Raw genomic sequence first — 21,800 nt, forward strand, 5'->3', positions numbered from 1 at the left:
ATTTGGTTTCTATGTGACCTCAAAAGCCACAGCATCTTTTAGCTTAATTTGGGGGCAGAGGGAGCTCAGCACAGCTGACAGTAAGCACAGACATATTGAATCACAGATTCAAGTACTGAGGGAAAATGCTTTTGGCAAAGTATGGTCAAGGAATTGTAATTGTGCAAAGGAAATCATTTCTAAATCCAGACAGCTCCTAAAATACTCTATTTAGTCTGTGCCCATCCTTATTCTGATCAGATATTCTACGTGTTTTTCTAATGAATGACCTTAAAGAAAAAGGTTTAGCAGAAACTGAGATTTTCATATTTTTGACCCCCACTTCTGCAACAGTCAAGATCTGGGAATTAAAAATGTTTGCGGAGTTTCATGATGTTGGGCCACTAGTGTAATTTTACAAATCTCATCTGGAGAAATTCTGCACGCAACAAGGAACAATGACAAGACCCTTTTATGCATACTAGTTAGGTGGAGAGTGACACCCGAGGGCGATTAAAACACGGCCTCAGAAAACATAAAGTATAAAAGCCAGTGAGAGAGAGAGACTCAACAGCTGAGGGAAAAAACTCTAGTGACTTGCCTTTTGCCATCTCAGCAATCTTCACTTGTTGTTGATAAGATTTGTGTTGTTCCTTGTTATCCTCAGTAATGAACTTTGACTGCTCGGAAGAGGTACTGGAGTCCTTTCTGCCCTCTGGTTTTGGGAGGTGCTTTGGCAGGAACCAGAAGGGGATGCCAGCCAGAACGCTAATTGCACCTGCTATTAAGTAACCCAGCCACCAGGCTCCCACCCACTGCGCATCCTTGTGAGTTATCGTTATACTGTCTGGAGAAAGTGAAAAAAAAAAAAAAAAAAAGAGAACTAAATAAATGCTTTTTGGGAACGTTTGCTGATAACAAGGAAGGTGATTTTGCAGGGACTTTTTCCAGAGGAGTTCACCACCCGCCCCTCGCCAGGTTTAGCTGTGCTTTGTGTCTCTGTCAGTGTTAGAGGAGCAATTGTGGGGCAGCAATAAGGACTTGCTGATTCCTGTGACACAGCAACAGCCTTCCCTTGACACCACGGAGTCCCCAGCCGTGCCACTCGCACATCCCCAGGGAGGCTGCAAGGACCAGGACATGAGGTAGTCCAGGTGGCCAAGCTCTTGCTCCTGGCTGGTCTGTTCTGCACAAAAGTGCCAGGGAAAAATGGGGTGTTGGGTTTTTCTGGGGGGAGGAAGGGAATCAGGAGCCCTGGTACCCATTGCAAGACCTCTTTCCCAGGCACGCACGCAGCTCTTGGCAGGATCCTGACCCTCGCTCCTGCCTCCTCCTGGTGCCTGCTGTCCTCCTAGAGCCTCCTCGCCAGGACATCTCCTGGGAGGCACCAGCTACAGATCTGTGGGGCTTCAGGCCTCCTACTTCTTCCATACCCATCTTTCTTGCTAGCATTTTCTGCATGGGGCACTGCATTACTGTCATCCTTTTTATTTCATAAAGTTCCCACTCTACCCTGCTAGAAGGTAACTAGTTCTTCGCCTAAAATAGGCATATTGGAGCCTGACTGAATTATTTTAAATCTGAGTTTTCTGACTTACCCAGATCTACAAAGCCAATGTCAACATAAAGTTTGGCACACAAGGATCCTAGAAGAAAGCCAAATATTGGCCCTATAATTGCAACTGTCTGTACGCAGCCTGCAAGAGAAAACAGGGGACCGTTACTCTTCTAAGTTAAAAAGAGCTCTGGTTCTTGCTGCACCTAACAACAAAGTATGACATGTGATGGGCAACAAGTGATACAGCCTTAAAATACCGAGCCAACGTTTGCTCTCTGGCACATTAGTTACACAAGTTACAACATTTTCAAGAAAAAAAAATTCCAATAAAATTTCCCCCCGCTACATTGACACTTTGACTTTTTTTGTTACTGTCCAATTGAAGAATGAAATTCAACCCAAAGGAAAAAAAGTCAGAGAACTTAATGGCCTAAGCTCAATAATAGCACCAATCTATGATTGCTAGAAGCTCTTTAGCTGAGTAGATTAAAGTAACTGGAAAGCAATTGGCAATTATTTAACTTAATTGATCACTTTAAGTTGTGGTGGGCCCTGAATAGGCTGAAAAATCACTTTGGTTTGGTACCCAATATTAACACGTTTCAATGCACCCTCAGCCAAACTTTCTGCATGTTTTGAATCGTCAAAATTGATATGGAAATCTGGGAAGACTGAATGTTTTATAGAGAGAACTTGAGGTTTTGCCTTTCGCCAGGCTGGAAACTTGTCAAGACAGGATGCTGGTGGGAAAGGATTTTTTGGTAATAAGTGACCTCTGCACATTTGGTGAATGTGCAGAGGTCTTCAGACAATGAACACAAGAAAACAGGGATATCAACTATTCAGAGCCTCAGCACCACTGTTTATAATTCTACCTGAATCTGGCGGGAACGTTTTGAGTGGCTGCTGACATTCTATTTTAAGTGCTCAAAAGAGTACATGTTTTTTATCACTTTCCAGAGAACTGAATGTGCACAGAGGCTCAGCAGTCCACATCCAGAAGAATTAGGAAGATTAGGGTAACAGCAGGAACCTAAGGTCAAATTCTTTCCTCAAATTAAGATAATGGAACTGTGCTGGTGTAATTAAAAGGGAACTTGGTCCCTTGAGTGTACGTGACTCTTAAATAAACTTTAATATTGGAAATGATGCAAACAAAACAATCAGGGCAACTTAATTCAATAACATTCATTCCATTATTCAGAATGATTCAGTTTCCTCTGGGGTAAAATCCTTTAGGAAAAATAAATTAATTATTTATTTTACCAATGTATAAGGCAGCATTCTCTTCAATGGCATAATCATCAATATATGTAATTCCCAGAGGCTGGATAGGAGTTTCACCTATTCCACGCAAAAGATTTCCCAGCAAAACATAGATCCACATGGAAGAGCCTGCTTCTTTTTCACATCCTGGACACATCACAAGAGAAACAACAATGACGTGTTTTTCATAACATTTTGATGCTGAATGCACAGGACTTCTAAAATATTTTAAATGTGGGAAAATCAGTGTGAAAACTGTGGAAAATATTTTGGAGGGGGTGGGGATGGCAATTTTAAACCAATCATCTTGAGATGAACACATGTTTAACGTGAATTTCTTCAGCCAAAGACATTCGAAGTTGGCCAGTTTTATAAATTTGTTGCCACATACCTTTTTAGAAACTCTTTTCACTTCCTTCTAACCAAAATTGGGATCTCCTAACGGAAAGATTTGGGAAACATTGTCGACAGCGAGCCCTACCAGCCACACATAATCCACAGGTACAAGGATGCAAATCCACACACTCTTTGTGACATTGATTTGCTCACCCACAGCTTACTCATGGCCAGGCATCAGGGAGGAAGGCTCCTTGCCCACACGAAGGTCAGCTCGCCCAGAGGGGAGACACCTTCCTGGTGTGGTGGAAAACGGGGTCAACGGGCAGGGAGAGGAACAAGAAGCAGGGTCTGCAGGCTGGGAGACCCAGGCAGCTATTTCTAGTGGGATGAGGATCCAAAGGCACATTTCCCAGCAGAGGGAAGACCATGACTTCCCAAGGTCCCCCTGGGAGATTGTTTGGTGTTCATGCAAGCCACCAAGCTGCAGAAAGTTGCTGGAGGAGACAGCAAGGCTGGAGGAAAGGCTGCAGCCTGAAAAAACATCTTGGCAGTGGGTTGTGGCAGTTAAATATTTGTTTTTAATAAATTTGCCTCAGCCAGTAGATCTGGCTTTCCTGTGGGAAAGATTTAGCTGACTCCCATTTACTTTTTTTTTTTTACACTCTAATAAACTATTGCATGAGAGTTTGGGAGCCTTTTTTATGTATTTTACTGTGCTTATCACAATATTTAAAAGAGATCATGCTCACCTGCATTTATTTTTGCATGAGATTTTTCCAAGGCTGAGAATGGAGTTTGGCTTTTATCCTGCAGGCATGGAGAGATGCTGCCAGTCGAGTTGATGGTGGAAGGGAACCTTTCATACCGATATCTGTTCATAAACCAAAGTTGTTTTTTAGTGTCCCAACTTATAAGAAAAAGCAAACAGATCTGTTCCTACTGCGGAAGATAGGGCCGTAGCACTAAAATGCAGATTTCATCGGCATCCAGTGTTGCCAATGACGGTTTATAGGGTATAAGTGGAACTCGGTTTACACTGTGGTAGTATGTGAAAATTGTCCCTTTGGTTCCCTTCGGTGTCACAGTGATGCATTTCAGTGTAGCAGGCACTTTGCTCTGCTATGATGCATGAATTCCTACTAAGAGATTATCAGACAGTGGCTGAATCCTCTGCCTTGAGTTTGATACCCAGATTGTCTTCCTGAGTTTAGCCATCAAGTCATCACTAGAAGCTTCAACAATTCCTAAACCGTGTCAAAATGTGGCTGATCAAGATCACAGACTAATAAAACGAAAAGTTGACTGCAACTGAGAATAGCATATTTGCTCTGCAGTAATAAGTCTTTTCATAACAAATATTAAATTGAGTAACCACATCGACATATGCCGATTTCCACAAGCACCTTCCCAATCAATACCTAAATATTTCAGCGAGCAAACATTCAAATGTGCATAGCCCAGTTGGAAAATACCGATCACTTCGCACTTACCGTCCCATGAAGAACTGGGGCATCGCAATTAGGAATGTTCCAGCTGACATAATTAAGCAGCCCGCTCCAATTATTCTTGGCCTGTGAAGCTTCGCTCCAAAGTAGCTTACAAGAATTATGATTAGGAGGTTCCCTTTGAAAGTACAAAAGGAAAACTGAGTTTTATGGCTTCTCGATAAGAGATCCCCTAAAATATTGAAGCCTAACGTGTCGTATATGCAGAAATTTCAGGGGGAGAGGGCTGGTCATGTGGGGTTGGTGTTTATCCCTCTTTCTAGGCATTCTTACAGGAGCCCAATGCCTTCCATGATAAGAAAACCATAAACTTTTGAATAGGCAGCTGGAAAAGTGGAGCACTGTGCCAGCTGAAGAGAACAATACCCAGGAAAGCAGGAAAAGAAGGAATCAAAGAGGGATTTATACACTTAGGCTAAAATTTCGTTGTGATAAATACCACAGTCCACTGAACCCCCCACCCCCCTCACTCACCCACCCCGCAAGATAAATTCAGTAATCTGAAATTGCAAGCGTCAATGTCATGCTGAAAACCTTAGTGCAAGCGGGAAGGGGATGGCCTGGACAATCAACGTAGATTACAGTTAGAGGTTTGAACTCTTGCTGCTGAATGAATCACAAAGGGCAAAGACTTCCGTGGGGAGGGGGGTGGATGGATTGCTGACAAAAGGAGAGAGAAAGCGGAAATCTGTGCAGGTAAATTCTCATTCAACAGTCAAAATTTCTATTAGCATTAATTAGTCAGACACTAAGCTTATCAAATTACAAAATCTTTAGGACTATGTTGAATTGCTTTTATTAGCAACCCTCTCCTATGCAATATAATCATACTGACAGTCATGCTGATTTTTACTAGGTGAGTCTCGTTCAGTTTTAGTGGTTCAAGGAAACGCATACAATCATTTTTCACAACAAATTGCATCAGTGTTTTTTTCTGAAAACAAAAATGGGTTTCTACAGCACATACCAATTTCAAAACTGCCATCAATAACGCCAACCAAAGAGGAAGGGATATCAAATCTTCTTTCTATTTGTGTGATAGTACTTTTTAGATAACTTCCTGACAGTGCTTTAGCAAAATAAACAAAAGACAATGCACCAAGAAATATCTGTGAAGGAAATTGACAGTGATTAAAATCAGTCAGAATCGAAGGCTTTACTTTATGAATTCTTTTTAAACAATTCTTACATTCCCACCTCTTCTTTTCCCAAATAACCACATCAGTATATCTCCTACTTTTTATGAAATTGCTAATTTGTCTATTCCTTATGAGCAATAATGAACTTCCTATTAGCCACTGCTAATTCCAGGTAGATCATGGAATCATAGAATGGTTTAGGTTGGAAGGGAACTTACTTATCACCTACTCCCAGCCCCCCTGCCCTGGGCAGGGACACCTCCCACTAGACCAGGTTGCTCAAAGCCCCATCCAGCCTGGCCTTGAACACTTCCAGGGACGGGGCCTCCACAACTTCTCTGGGCAACCTGTTCCAGTGTCTCACCACCCTCATCGTGAAAATTTTTCTCCTGATATCTAATCTAAATCTACTCTTTTCTAGTTTGAAGCCATTACCCCGTGTCCTATCAAAAAGATGCCAAAGCTACTGATGCTTTGAAAGATGGAGATATAAATCACCCTCCTGATCTCTCTAAGGAGGAGGTGCCTTATGCAATAGCAATAAGGGTAAACGTTAAGTGTGGCTTGGTGGGGAGGTGGGTTGCTTGGGCATTTTTTTACATAGGTTTTTGCAATTGTCTGGATTTTAGAGCCCTGTTCTGGTAAGCTGTTCCCACCGAAGCCCCAGGTGGACAGGAGGGAGAAGTCTCGGCCACCCGCGACATGGGTCCATGAGTTGAACAGTAACCTGCCAGGCTGTTCTCTTCTAGGCTCATACTTTCCCCACCAGGTTTTCTTTTTGTCAGCTCTAGTATATACATTTGCTTTTGAGTGCAAACTGCATTTTGCTGGGGGAGAACCTTCTTGCGTTCTTCTGTTTTGAAGAGGCAGTTTTTTTCTCTTAGGTATGTCTATGTATGTTTTAGCGTGTCAGTCTCAATCAGGAGTGGGCTTTGGAAATTAAACTCCCACCCCCTTCACAGCATTTTGGTACTTACTGCAAATGTGCAGACTGAATCCCTTTAACATGAAATTAAACAGGAAGATGTGATCCAGAAGGCCACCACATGTACTTCAACAGCTAATGGCTCTCCAGCCTCTGGGACAAGCCTAGAGCTGGTTTGAAGGAACTCCCTACCCTGAAATGAGGAGAGTAGGAGTACAGGGTCCTTAGCACCAACTGTTTCAGTCCTGTAGAGCTATTGTCTAAATTTGCCTCCAGTAAATGCAGACTTACTGAGTTTATAAGGTCCAGGGATACTCACGCACTGTGCAATTGGTCATGGGAACCACAACATTGCTTTCTACCTTGAGATACAGGTTGTGTTGGCTGAATATATAGGGATGTTCTTTGTAAATGGTGTCAAAAAACCCACAAACCTAACCCAGAAATTAAAAGACACTGTAATGTTTCATATAAAGAGAGGTCTAGACCCTTGTCCTACTCCTTAGACCTGCTCTCTGAGCAATCACGCTTCCAGTAAGCAGGTGCTCTGAAGCAATGTACTCACCTCCAGCGCAACACTCCTTACAACACCTCATTTGACAAGGCACATTGGTTATTACACTGGCATCAGTGTTGAATGCAAATTCTTGTGTTAAGGTTCAAATACATCTCTGTGTCACATTCAACACAATACTTTATCCAGTGCTGGTTATTCCTCCTTCAGAAGCACTTGTGGGTAAACAAACAGTATTTGGTTCTTATTTCTCACACTGAGGGCTCTCAAAAACTCTCTAGTAAAAACATTGCCATAATATTGTAGATTTTCTGTGTGTTTATGCCCTTGGATTTTAAACAGCAATGTGAAAGCAAATATGGTTTTTCACAGGTAAATTATATGGGTCAAACTAGAACTCAAATATCTCTGTCTCTCTTTGGCATGAGTTTTTCTGCTGGATTTGCAGCTGTCCCAGGAGCGAGGTGGAGACCCGGTGCAGCGGTGGAAAAACGCTCTTCGTTTGGAGCTGGGACAGAAAGGTGCACATGATTTCACATTCTCCTGTGGTTTGTCAGTGACTGTAAGTAAATATTTCACCACATCTTTCTGGTTAATAAAGGCAATTTTAACACATGGGAAGGCCGATAATTAGTAAAAACAACCTGTTGAATCTGCATATTGTTTTGGTAGCACGTCAGGCAAATACAGAGCTGAAGTGGACTTTTTTTGTGACTTCGAAATGTCTTTAATAAGTTCATACTGACTCATAAAGGCACAATCAGAATTGAAAAAAGAGTTAGTTCACCAAAAAAACCCAAGAGGCTTTCTAAATCCCTACTGGAATAGGTTAATCATATCAGTTTGCATTCCCAGAAGCCACAAACTTTTTGAACAGAAAGAAACTGAACTGAAATGTTATTGCTTTTCTATTTTTGGAGCTAATAAGCTGATTCCTGACTGGCTAATCTGTGACTGAAGGTTCATTCAATGAGGGAATCAGATTATTGCTGCAGCAAACGGAGGAACAATGATAGAATTACTATTATGCTACACATTTAATTAGTACACCTCATCTTTTATTTCAAAACAGGACCCCATTTTGGAGTGTTTGCAGGATCAGACAAAATCAAGGACAATATTCAGGAATCAAAATATTTGTATAGCAGTCATCAGTCTCAATTAATCCCACAATATCTTAACTGCTTTGCATAGTTTTTGGACTTCAGGTCAACTATTGCTGAAGTCATTGACTGTATTGGGAGCTGGATTAGTAACTGAAAATAGATATTTGTGTGTGTGTGTGAGACAGAGAGGGAAAAACAACAGAACTAAAGACTGTGCAAGATGAAAAGAACTGGGCAAGGCCAAAGACTCATTTTCCCTGCAACTCAACTCATCGCATCTCACCGTTGTACGCTGATTTATTGAGACCTCACCCAAGAGAGATTCAGCATTTTCCAGCCTGGCTTTGGGAAGCAGGTAGAGACAAAAGGCAAAGCATCACCCTGCCTCTGTTCCCCAGTGTCCCATGCAGGCGGGAATGCTCCTCCAAGGTGCAGCGGTCCTGCCGTCAGGGAGGTACAGCTGCACTACGAGGCTCCAAGCAGGGAGCTTCCATTGCCTCGGGGAGGTACTTCTCAGGGGTGAGAGAAAAGCAGATACAGCAGAGAGACTCCTGCGATTTCATTTCAAAGTCGCCTCGTGTAGAGCTCTCTCGAATCAGGACTATTACAATAATAATTTAATAATACAGCACTCAAAACAGGTGGACCATAATACAAACGTTATTTTACAGACTCCAGAAGAGTACCATGGCTGCAATCTTAAAAAAACCAATTTGTACAAACAGCTGCCTGCAGCACCTGTCTGCCGATACTCTGTTCTTAATTTCAGGTGGTGAAATAACAAGGATACGGTGACCTTTCAGGATGACCCTTGAAGATGGGCTAACACTCACGCCTCAACTGACATGTTATGTTTGAACATTGCCAGACTTTAGGCAAATACAGATACAAAGCAGAATCTTTTGTGACCTAGAAATATCTTCAGTAATTTCATACTGACTCATCAAGACATTACCAGAAATGAAAAAGGGTTAGTTCGCCAAAAAATAAAAGAGGTTTTCTAAGTCCCTACTGGAATATTCAAAAACTCTTACTCTACCTTTATACCTCCACAACACGACTGTTTTTCCTTGGATGCGGAAGATTCAGATTTGAATGAAGATCGGTCCACGGGCAGGATTGTGTTGTTTGAGAAAAAATGAGTATTTTCTTTTGACGAAATCTCCATGATGATATCCCCTGCCTCTAAACCAGAAAACATGGAGAACATTTTAAAAGGGCATCCTATTAGCTCAGCCTCAAAAGCTCGTCACGTGACAGCAACACCCCGCTGCACTGTTTTCCCTACGACAGCAATTATCAAACTTTGCAACAGAATCTGACCGGTGCACTGGCTGTTTAATTATGGAAATTTGCAATCCACTTGCCTATAATAATGAAGATTAAATCATACTCGGCAAACAGTCCTCATCGTTCTCCAGCTATCATCAATGTGATTTCACCGAACATTTGACCAAGCATTACCGGCAGGCTAAATGAGGCTTGTTAACATTTTAAACAACATTTCTGGAGCTTATATGTAAATTCACGTTTCTAGATGTGACCATGTCTGCAGAGATTTCTCAGAGCTGATCTCTGATTTTCCCATATATCTGGGACATTAAGTAATTAGATCAAAGGAAATCTAGCCCCGTTAATGAGGGACTTGAATTGTTTTAGATTGAAACATTAGCTCTAATCGTCTGATGTTAGCTAATGAGTTACACAAGAATAAAGAGGTTTAGTTCCCTTTACCATTTTAGATAGGGCCTTAGGGCTCAGTGGTCAATTGTTGCAGGAAAAATGTGAATTTCCTTCTTTGCAGGTAAATACAAAGAAGTAAAGAAAACTTAAATACCGCACTTTGAGAACAAAAGATATCAGTAATTCTTAAACCTCTACTCACATACTGCAGTACTTTGTTCTTAATTTCAATCTCTAAATCAGATCTGAAAATATTTATGAAATCAGCTTCTGTGTTCACTTTTAAGCAGCACTATGTTTTATAGAACTAGTGGCTGAAAATACAAATAGGAGAAGTTCCTATTCTTTTCTGTTCATTGAAAGACACAGATCTTACATAAACAAAAACTATATATGGGTTTATGTGTATGTATATATGCATGTACATACACACGTATTCATGGCTTCCCAAGGGTCTGCGCAGCACTCACTTGTGCTTCCAGAAATGTCAGTGAAAAACCACAGAAATGTATCTAGATGACAAGACTTGCTCATGCAAATATTGCCCGGGCTCTGTTCATATACCGACCAGGCAAAAAGACTGTGTCTGTGGCATCAACATTTTCTCCATCACATCAGATGAGATAAGAGCTACTGACTACACAGAAGAGAAATATTTGCATTTGATGCTGCCCTGACAGGGACTGCAGTGCATTTCCCTGTCAACCCTAATAAGCATACAGATTTTTTTTAAAACAACAATAACAAAAGAAGGATGGTTTGTGCTTGCTGCAGAAAACTTATAACCCATTCCCGATCTTCTGCTGACTTTCTTGGGATCTTGGGAAAAGTCACATCGTCTCTCTATGCCCCACTGCTGAACGTGTGCAAAGGGGACCGACAGCGTGGACCTCACGGCACTCGTGTGAGGATGAATTCATTCAAACTTGTGAGCATGGCCATGACACTCACATAAGGTATGCCGCCACGTAAGCACATGAAATAGCCTTTAGCTTAAAGTTTGAAATGCTCTGCATATTTTTACTACAGCAATCTAGGAATGAAAAAAAAAAAAAACAAACCGAAACCAGAAAACATCTGAAACACAGCTGAGTGAATTGTCCATATCTCTGAGCGAAGCAATGTCCAGCTTGAGCAGGTCCAGCAGAAGATGGGGGGCCTGCACAGTCTCCTCCACTGCACCCCATGTGCAGGGCTGATTAAAAAAAAGGGAAATGCTGTGGAGGTGTAGGGGTGGAATATGACACACTGGTGCTCGGCAGCAGCATACGAATCCATGGGTACAATACTCAAAAGGACAGTGGTACTTAAACAAAATTATACTCAGCAGTATAAAAAATCATTACAGTATAAAAACTATTACCATTTCTTATCAGAATATGTATGGCAAATCATTCGCATGGCATGGCTTTAAGGAGGTCACTGGTTTTCTGGGCCAGAGAAACCTGCAGCCATATATCTCAGAGCATCAGTTCTGTTGCCCTGACGATGCCTCTGCGGGAAACTGCTGACACAAGGCAGGGAGCAGCCCAGTGTGCCCAGCGGTACCACAGCCCACTGCAACGCTACCTTTAATCTCTCCTTTTTTGTGCGACCAGCATGAACAGGGGTGTCTCACTTCAATTACAAACTTGCCCTATGCCACTCAAATACTTTTTGGTGCCGTTAGTATTGTGCTGGGAGTATTTGTAATACGCTGCCAACTGAAGTGGGAGATCAGAGGTAGCTCTGGTTTCATCCCTGCTAGTAAGGGTGGTCTCTTACTGACTCGGGTACAGTAACAGCCTTAGGTTTTGTGCCGTATCTTGGATACCGTATTTCTCCAGTGCCATGGAATACGAGGACAGACGGCCCGTATCAGCTCTTCCTTCCCAGAGGTGGCAGGAATGCCAGCAAAATGTAATCCTGTGTAGTGGCACATTTCGCTGAGGTCGGGTTACTGGACCAATTTGGCTGATGACAACAAAGAACCAGACTTCAGCCGGTGGCACTCTGCTTCTTTAAGAAAGGTCGGCTTTGTTCTCTATTTTCTAACTAATGCTTTAAAAAGACAAGATAAATGCAGTCACCTCATCACCACTGAAACACTCTTGGCCAAATTCAACCCTTTCAATGGTGACAGTGCTAAATTCAAGCCTTCTGTATCTAGCAGGCTCCATGCATCTCTCCCCGTATATATGCGTGCGTGTGTGCGCACAGTTGCGATGTATATAATCATGATCTAATGTGACCTAACACATGTATGAACTGCAGAAGTGTCTGTGCTTGGATTCATATATGTGCACACACACACACACACACACACAAATGTCTTAAAGCTAGATCTATTGGAAGACAAACTCCTGAATGAAAGGATATTATTATACGGGTAAAGTGCATTCTATCCACTCACTAACAGTTTAAAAATAAGGCATGAGCAAGAATCAAGCTTGGCAAAAGATTTAGATTTAGGTTTGCTTGTTGTTTTAAGTATGCATCTTTACCACATAGTACTGGCAATGACAAAAATATATTAATTGGTTTTATCAGACATTATTAAACCTGCACGCAATCTTCCAAAACGCAGGTTTTCTGGCAGTAAAGATATTCAGCTGTTATATAAGCAAATAACCATATGGGGAGAACAAAACCAAGTGTGCCAAAGCATAAAGAGTTAAATGCGTGTACATAGAGAATGCATTTTCTCTTCCTTCAACAAATACCATCTAAGCATTATTTCCTAATTACAAAAGCAGCATCTTCTGAAGCTTGCAGAACACTCTGAAATCTTCAAGGGTCTCTGACGACAATTAATCAATGGAGTTTCCATGGATTAGTTCTTCTAAATCCCTTTTGTAACTTTTACCAGAGACTAAGAAAACAAGCCACTGAAAAAAGCACTACAAGGCAGTTTTTTGTCCTAAAAAAGATGCTGTACTGTATGATAGTCAAGGAAGAGTCAAGTGAAAACAGAGCCTAATTCTGTTAATGTATTCTGCACCATCATCCCCAAAACAGATGTAGAGAGCAGAGGTTCTTTCAGACAGGACTAAAGCATGAGCTGTTAAAAGCTGAGACATTTTAGTCTCTGCAAAGCTAGAGGAGGGAAGAACATGCTGTTCTACCACCACACTTCAGAAGGATCAAATCAAACCAAGGCAATTCCACCGTAAAGTTGCCTTTTGTGGGAACGCTGAAATAACTAGAGGGCAGAATTTGACCACCAGTCATTCTAACAGGAAGGAAGGACACTGAAGTGGGTGCCCTGGACTGAAGGGGTCCTTACAAACTTCATCACGCTTATGACAACCGAATAAGTCCAGGCAGGTGATACTCTGCCCGAAGGATGGCTGCTGGCCACGCTCACACCTCCTCCGGCCTGTCACCCTGGCTCACAGCTGGGGCATCGACCCCTCCTCATGCTTCTGCCTCCAGCTGCCCGGGGTGCGGGAGCCCTCTCTGGTGGCTCTGCTTTCCGTCCCACCACCAGCACGGCCGATAACTCACCTGTGGCACAGCTCGGGCGTCAGCGGCACTCACCCTCCCAAGGACCGGTGTGTGGGGCTGTGCCCAGCGGTCAGGTCCAAGGACGAGCCCGTCCCTGAGCATGCATGCAGCAGGCTGAGATGCCGCCAGGCAGTTCCTGAAGCGTCCCTCCACTCATTCAAACTCCAGGCAATGAAAAAGAGTCCTTCCCCCCACTGGAAACTCCTCCGCTTTGCAGTAAGCCTCCTTAGACATGCCTTTATTGTGTGTCAGCCCGCAGGCGTAGGAGCCGCGCTTGCTAGAATAGGTGGACGTAGGAGACCAGTACAGAGACTGTTTACCAAAGAACCCAGCTAAAGGACATTCTCCTTTAAAAGGTGACTCAGCAAAGAGAAGAAGAAAAGCCAAATCTTACCTGGCAGCAGAAATCCCCAGAGACGGTGCCTGCCAGTTTTCATAGGTAAGCTCCCTCTATCACTTATGCATACCCATACATGCAGGCACACACACTGGTCCCAGCTCAGAAGTGGGATAGATTGGAGGGGAAAACCACCTCTTAGAAATTACTCTGCCTAGGGACAGTACACCTTATACTGGAGGTAGAGAAGGGAAAAAGCACAGGGGTGGGGGACCTTGTTTTGTCTCTTGTTTTGCCTGAGCACTTGGTATTCATCTCCCCCCTCATCCTCCACCCCACCTCCTCACTTCTTTCTTCCTTTCTCCCCTCCTATCAACTCCAGGCCACTGGGCACACGGGCAAAGCAAAGATGCCAGGTGCCCTAGCTGGAAATCCTGAAGAGCATCTAAACCCTCCCTGGGGTATTTTTCTTTGTAACTTGCTGTAAGTTCAACGGGGCACGTGACAAAGCTTTGTGGAGAGGAAAAAAAAAATATTCCTGATCTTCTTAATTACTCATTCCCAGGAAATTAAAGACTTCAAGGGGGAATGGACCAGGAAAAAGAAAAAAGGCGGGGGGGGGGGGCGGGTTTGGGGGGGTGTGCATGGGAGAAGACAGGATACAGCGTGAACAGGCGATTCACAAAGCTTTCCCTTCCAGATGCTGGTCCTTCCCAGTACGCCCAGTACGCCCTGCTCCCCAAAAGCCTTTGGGCAAAGTCCCCATCAACATGGTGTAAAACCATAATGAAAAGACCCACTAAAGGAGAGGACAGAGTTGCCCGGGGGAGTCAGCCAAGTCCTTTGCCACAATGAAAGGAGAATTTTGCAAACTTCATTCCCACCCTCTGTTTTTCCTGTCACAAGGTCATGGCTACTGAAACAGCATTTATTTGCAAATTTGCATAAAAGTGAGGGCCATGACTGGTTCCCAGCGTAGCTGACTGAGCTGAGAGAGGCTATAAATCTTGTGTCTTCTTCTAACCTGTGAGTTTTAATTACACAAACAGAGAAGGTAGTAACACTATAAATTCTTCTTCCTTTCCCCTGCTTGCTCCCTCCCACCTTCTGCAGCGGGATATGTTTCCATGGCAGCTAAAACCTCACTGACACTCAAAACGGTGCGGTGCCAAACACAGTGCCCTGGAGCAGAGTTCTACTTTCCTAGGTTTAATACAAATTATTATCCGTTCCTTCATTATATCTCCATTTTGGGTTCTTAATGCGGCTGGAATTTTATTACATTGCACGTAATTCACATTTTGTACTTTAATGTGTCTTATAACCTTGGCGGGTTTGGAAACTTGGAAATCTCTTTTCCCCATTTCTAAGAGATATCAGGGTGCCTAATAGTTCGCAGGAATTAGTGATTAGGAGAATTAGCGATTATGAGTTCTTTCAGCCTCTTTCAGAGAACAGCTTCCAGCCTGTTTCCTTCAATTATTAGGAAAGCTGAGTTTACACAATACGGGATCTGTACTAGTTTTGCCTGACCTTTAATCTTTGTTGCTGACCTTGTCTCCTTCAATGATTTCTGACACAGACTCCAGTTGTTCTGCCACTGGTAGCCTTCACCACACTGTCCCTTAAAATAGGTGAGGCTCGTGTTCAGAATGATAAATTCTTTATATAAATCCCTTCCACATAATCCTCCAAGACCCCATTATGCTACAAATCATATCGCTGAACACCAGGGCATGCTCCTCTACCCTTACAGCAAAACACCTAAAGAATGGGTTTATGCAGTTTAAGATGAAGCAATGCTTTGAAGAACGAGGCCCACAAGACTCAGTGCAATCTTCTCATCTTTCCTGGATGTTTCGTTCATTGTAAAACCTCAGCATCAGCTTTCTATCACAGTTGGGCATTTACTGGAATTTCTGAGTCTTCTTCTTTATAGGTGTAGATAATATCTTAACTGGAACTTTATCAAAACCACCCTGGGGGAGCTATTTTCCATTATGGAAAGTTTTCATACACCTTCCAAAAGAGCATCATCATTCCTTTATGAAATAATTATAGCAGTTCCTCTGAAAGGTTATGTTTATGTCCTCTACAATACCTTTCCAGATGCTCGGAGTAAATGAGTACAAGACCCTCACTAAAACTCAGTGAGTTCACCTGGCAGAGAAGAAAAATCTCATCCAGGTAGGGATTTATTAGTCTCCCATGCCTCCCAGGCCACGGGTATCGCACGGGAAGGTGATGCAGTGGATCAGTTACTACAATTTACTAATAAGAACTGCGACAGGAGAAATGAATCACTACCAATTCTGATACAGGACATGACATCTCTTGCGCGTCACTTTTCAGTGCCTCCCATAGCAGAGCGCTTCCCAAGCACAACACCGCAAAACTCATTGGAAGGTTGCTAGACAATCAATCAGACAAGAAAGGTTTTGCTTTCCCATAGTCCTAAAAGAAATTGCTTACTTATATATACTTCTTCTATAATCGAAACAAAGCCTTTTGAGCAGCTACGGGACAAAGAACCAGACTAAAGCTTGTTCCTCGAGGTCTGTTTCTATTTTCTTTGCATTCCTACTTCGTATTAGTTACAGGAAATTAGAAGCCAGACCACCTTCATTTCTAAAGCGTAGGGTTAAATTAATTACATTTACAAAGCCTAGCCTAGCCATACTGAATAGCTGTGACAGGAATAATCTTGATTCATAGACCAACACCACAGCAGGTTTGTGGGTCGGTTTTTAAACCATCCAACAGCAACAGATCCAGCCGCTGCTTCTTCAAGCACATTTCATGAGCAAATGCTAACCTTGTAAAGTATCACATAAAACCCCAGTGTTCAGAAGCATGATTTTCTTCCTTTGTAAAAGAATTTTTTTTTAGAAAGCATTCCAACAGACTTATTTAAGGGCTTGCTTGCAAAGATAAACTTTCCACTGAAATCTGAATAAACACATAACAGCTGCAAAGAAGTATTTGTTTTTATCTGACAGAAGGAAAATATTGACTTTTTTAAAAAAGAAAATGTATAAATGGGATTTTGATAGACTATACATCATAAAATCTGAATTTGCATAATTTCTGTGGTCTGACAGAGAACATGTTCCCAAACCTTAATACTACATTGCAAAGCAAAGCTACAATAGAAACTCTCAGTAGAATGAGTCCTCAAACGACTCAGATGATTGACACTTGGCCAAATACTCCTTTATTATTTTATTTATGCTAGCACACAAATGCGCCACCTTGATCAGCTCTCCTGTGCCTGGAACAACTCCCAGAGAAGGAGAGCCGGTCATCCAGAGCTCTCCTACTGCAGTCGTGTCCTAAACCCCCAGAGAGCTCAGTGCAGGAGCTAAAATGCAGCAGATGCCTGAGAGAGCTGGCTAAATAGTAATATTCGCATTTGAAGGAGAGGAATTGAACCGTTCGTGTTTGCTGAAGATCACGCAGGCAGTTTGTGCAGAGCTCAGGAAAAATTCAAAGAGCTCCAGATCTCTTGAATCCTTCTGTGCAGAGCAAAAACTCAAGGCATCACGCCACTCTTGAGTCTGGAAACGCAGCTGCCAGAATACAGGCAACTTAGAAAGCCGGGTGGCTTGGAAGCAGCTGTTCCTTTCAAAGAAACGTCTCCGAGTAGCTTAAATTTTAGTACAGTTTAACTTTTATAATTTATAAAAAAATTATTTCTGCTAGTTATGATTTTTAGGTAAATGTGTAGTTTGGAGTCAATAACAAGCAGATACAATGAAGATGTTTACAGTTAACTAATCAAGCAATCCAGTTTCACTGCCTATATAATTTTAATTACTTTAGTATGCCACTCTATTGCTCTGGATTAATTATTGCTTGACATTAATTTTCCTCTTCTTTTTGTTGCCAGTCCTAAGAACATAAACGGGTAGGAAACCCACTTTCAGAACAAACCTTGCATACCCATTCCACGTCAAAGAACCAGAGACAAATAATACACTTTGCCTGTGTGTCAGAAGCACTTGGGGATTGCTGTGAAAATTTCAGGCTTAAGGATAGCAGTTCCTTGCCCAACTAAGGACTTCGAGATCTACTCTCAAAGAACAGTTTTCTTACCAAAGAACAGCAAAAGCAGGAGAATCATAGAATCATAGGGTTGGAAGGGACCTCTGGAGATCACCTAGTCCAACGCCCCTGCCAGAGCAGGGTCACCTAGAGCAGGTTGCACAGGAATGCGTCCAGGCGGGTTTTAAATGTCCCCAGAGACGGAGACCCCACCACCTCTCTGGGCAGCCTGTTCCAGTGCTCTGCCAGCCTCAAAGGAAAGAAGTTCCTCCTCATGTCTAGGTGGAACTTCCTATGCTCAAGTTTGAGCCCATTACCTCTTGTCCTGTTGCCGGGGACCACTGAAAAGAGCCTGGCCCCATCCCCCTGACCTTTAAAGATTTATAAGCGTTGATAAGATCCCCCCCTCAGCCGTCTTTTTTCCAGACTAAAAAGACCCAAATCCCTCAGCCTTTCTTCATGAGAGAGGTGTTCCAATCCCCTAATCATCTTCGTAGTCCTTTGCTGCACCCTCTCCAGCAGTTCCCTGTCCTTCTTGAACCGGGGAGATCCAATGACATGACACATCTCTTTGAGGTAAGAAGCATTTGTACTCACTGGAGCTTTTGGGAGAATTTTAATTTAGAAGAACCTAATAAGAGAAACTGGAATTTGTCCAGCCAGTAGGGATTAATACCATTAATCTTAATAAAATCCCATAGCACTTTCTGTAATGCAGATAAGTTCTTTGAAGTAGGTTTAAACCCAAAGATTTTGGCTAGAATTGTGTAAAGAGAAGGTGTAAAGAATTTAACAGAAGAGTTTATTACACAGAAGGTGTTGAATTTGTAGAATACGATGCCTTTGGCAAGCACAGCAACAAACAATTGCCATGTGCAAAGGATTGTGAAGGGAAGCAATTTACCAGCAACAACAACAAAAGTCACTGTAAATGAAGCCATCATGCAGATCAAACAGGAACCTTCTGCTTTTTATTTCCTGGCTGCAGACAAGCAGATGTTGCAGCAACCTTTTATCTGTATCAGACTTCCAAACCGTTACAACCACATCTATCCCAGGTTATTTAGTGATTATAACTAGCAGTCGGGGTTGGGGGGGTGACATGAGCCACCAAAAACTTAGGTAAAACTTTAAACTTGCACATTTTCTCCCATGGCTCAGGAATTCAGGCAACGCCAGTATCACCCTTTGGCTGTGAAGATGTTCCACAAAGTAGCTGGCTTTGAGAGTTTCCTTCTCAGCATGCCAGGTTTTTGGGATTGCAATGTGGAGTGGTTAAAAATCTCCCTCGGATCGTGCGAGATGCCAACCCCCAGAGCTACAGACCCCATCAGTCAGGGTCACAGCTGGAAGTTTGGCATCTGACTGTCAAAGTCGTTTGCTGTTATACCCCTATGTGAATCACTGATGATATCCCGGGGGTCTATGCTGGCGTGAGGGATAATGTTGATTTCCACAGGATTTTGGTGAGAAAATTGAAGAAACATTAAAGAAAGCGTTGCTGCCAAGACTTCTCTGAGATTTCTATGTTTAGTGAAACATTTTAAGTGGTTTTAGGCAAGTGGATTTGCCTGGGCAATTGAGAGTAATTTGAACACCTGGAAAATGCAACATTTAATTGAGCTGCTACTGATTGTGCGTCATGGCCTCCTTTATGTTTTACCAGAACCCCAGGAGAGGCGTGCTCATGTGTGGTCTCATTAGCCGATTGACTGTTGCTGCTCCGTCTTTTACTGCTCATCTCTTCCCATGGGAACCTCTTGCTGTTTGAAGAGCTCCAGAGAGAGTTCAGTGATTTTCAAAGACACGCACATTCTTTACCTTGGTAGCCCCTGCCTTTTGTGATGAGGACTACTGAAGGAAAAGAGCTTTTCTTCGTTACTCCAGTTGTATCCTTTTCTGTGGGCAGCTGTGAATCTCTGGATCAAATAATTACCATGCTATGGAGTTATTAAGTGTTTGGGACAGACCAGCTGCAGGCTTATGAGCAATTCCCTTAGAATAGGTATAACCGTATTTTACTCTCGTACTGGGAACAGTCCCAACTAATATCTTCCTAATCACTGCCTGGTGCAAATTTCCTTACATTTTTGCCATTCATAATTTAAGCCAGAGGACAAATAAGCTGGTGGGACTTCAAAACTGACAGCCAGATATGTGGATGATGCTTTTCCATGTTTTTAAATCTGTTAATTTTGAAGTTACAAGAAAAGAGGCTCTGAATATACAGTTCATCCAGAGACAGCCATTTCAGTATGAGCTGGCTGAAGAGCTCTACAGATCTTTGATGAAAGTAGGTAATACAACTCAAAAAATGGGGAAAATTTTTGACATCTGTAAGATACTTTTTTGAAATTAAATAACAGCAAGCAAATAAAGTAGCTAGATGTCAATCCTAGCCCATATGATGGACTAGCAAAATCTTTTACTGAAGACTGACAGTATACTTACCAATATAATTGCAAGAAAATTAATTTCACTTACTGATGTCCCACTGTAAGAGATTGCTTCTGTGATTAATAAGGAAAACACTGTTAAGGTAACACATTTCAATTTCTCTGGAAGAATTAGTGAGTCTGCATTACTATGGCTGCATAATGCCATGTAATACAGACCGCATTCAATCAGCACGGTCCATATTAATTGGATTGAAAAGTACACAGATGATGGATGTTGAAATATTGGTCATCATTAAAGAAGGATGTTTATATAGAGGCCTTCCACAGATTGGTTGACTCACACAGCATTTAACATGGGATTTATTAGTGATCTGAAATAAAGTGCAGAATCCTGCTGGTAAAAGTCCCAGGAAATTGGATACCAATAAACGTGAGCATGGATAGCTAACACATACCAAGCAGGGCCGGCAGATAAAACGGTAATTCAGTATGTACCAGATTTACTGGATTTGAATCAGAGTTTGAAGAGTCTACAGGTCATTTGCACTCTGGCGCTTAAACTGAAAGCTTGGCACCGAAAGCAAATTTGTTCAACAAAGAAAAAGAAACACAGCAAACAGGATACCACAGAATTATATTTATGTTGTACATTTTTCTTCACATTGCAACATCCACATTGTTCATTTTGTGACAAGTATTTCTAATAATTTTGAATACATATTTACTGTATAATACATTTTACCAAGAGGCACTTCCAGTAATTCTGGCAAAAAGGAGCTTCATTATAGTGTCTAACTTACAAAACAGTAAAAATAAATAATGTTTATCTAAAAGATTTTTTTTTCCTGTACAGAATCTATTTTGTACAAAACATTTATCAGCCATTAACTAAATCACTTAACAAATACTTGTGAAGAGAATATATTAAGTATTGCTACATGTATTGAGTGCAAGATACTAGTGAAAGGAAAAGAATTATTCTGTTTATGAAAATCACCTAAAAATACAAGGCCTTGTTCCTGAAGTGTTTAAAAAGGAGAAGCTTGGTTACAACAATATTGACAATATATAAATATAAATTAACGTATGAAGTACTTAGTGAAAAGAACACTGTGTTAAAAACTGGCGTGTACAAATCCTGAACAAGATGGCACTTTTCTGCATTGCCACTTTGGCTGGCAGTTATTCTTTAAAATATTGCTTCAAAAGAATTATAAAGGTACACAAAACCCTTTTCAACTACAGCCGTATAAAATTACATTTCCTCCCCCTTTCTCTCACCTTTTGAAGTGAAAAAAATCAAGGAGGGATTAATTTTGAAGGACACGGGTGATTCGTGTAAACTTGCTACTAGAGCTGAGTCTGAATGAACATCATAAAATAACCAAAGGCTCTACAGAGGGATCTGGACAGGCTGGACCGATGGGCCGAGGCCAATGGTATGAGGGTCAACAAGGCCAAGTGTCGGGTCCTGCACTTGGGTCACAACAACCCCATGCAGCGCTACAGGCTTGGGGAAG

The 21,800-nt window shown here is 42.1% G+C and overlaps 1 protein-coding gene and 1 long non-coding RNA gene across 5 annotated transcripts in view; one reads left to right on the plus strand and one right to left on the minus strand.

The window, feature by feature from the left end:
- The window catches only part of LOC134526433 (solute carrier organic anion transporter family member 1C1-like), a 46,108-nt gene extending 31,992 nt beyond the window's left edge, over positions 1–14,116 (minus strand). For 2 of the 4 annotated variants that reach the window (XM_063358335.1, XM_063358318.1), the window contains exons 1-8: positions 13,895–14,116; positions 9,371–9,516; positions 5,615–5,756; positions 4,633–4,765; positions 3,892–4,013; positions 2,804–2,950; positions 1,578–1,676; positions 581–826 (exon numbers count right to left, since the gene is read on the minus strand). In XM_063358335.1, coding sequence (XP_063214405.1) covers positions 581–826; positions 1,578–1,676; positions 2,804–2,950; positions 3,892–4,013; positions 4,633–4,765; positions 5,615–5,756; positions 9,371–9,516; positions 13,895–13,937 — 1,078 coding nt within the window. In that variant the 5' untranslated portion in view covers positions 13,938–14,116. Of the gene's footprint in view, positions 1–580; positions 827–1,577; positions 1,677–2,803; positions 2,951–3,891; positions 4,014–4,632; positions 4,766–5,614; positions 5,757–9,370; positions 9,517–13,500 lie in introns of those variants that run through there. The other 2 variants (XM_063358326.1, XM_063358343.1) reach the window with 2 other exon arrangements.
- On the plus strand, positions 13,809–21,120 carry LOC134526465 (uncharacterized). The gene is made up of 3 exons (XR_010073986.1): positions 13,809–13,939; positions 19,548–19,770; positions 19,991–21,120. It is a non-coding gene; the product is annotated as an uncharacterized LOC134526465 (long non-coding RNA).
- Positions 21,121–21,800: the final 680 nt, after the last annotated feature.

This window comes from Chroicocephalus ridibundus, chromosome 1 (assembly GCF_963924245.1).
Source record: "Chroicocephalus ridibundus chromosome 1, bChrRid1.1, whole genome shotgun sequence".
Lineage (NCBI taxonomy): Eukaryota > Metazoa > Chordata > Aves > Charadriiformes > Laridae > Chroicocephalus > Chroicocephalus ridibundus.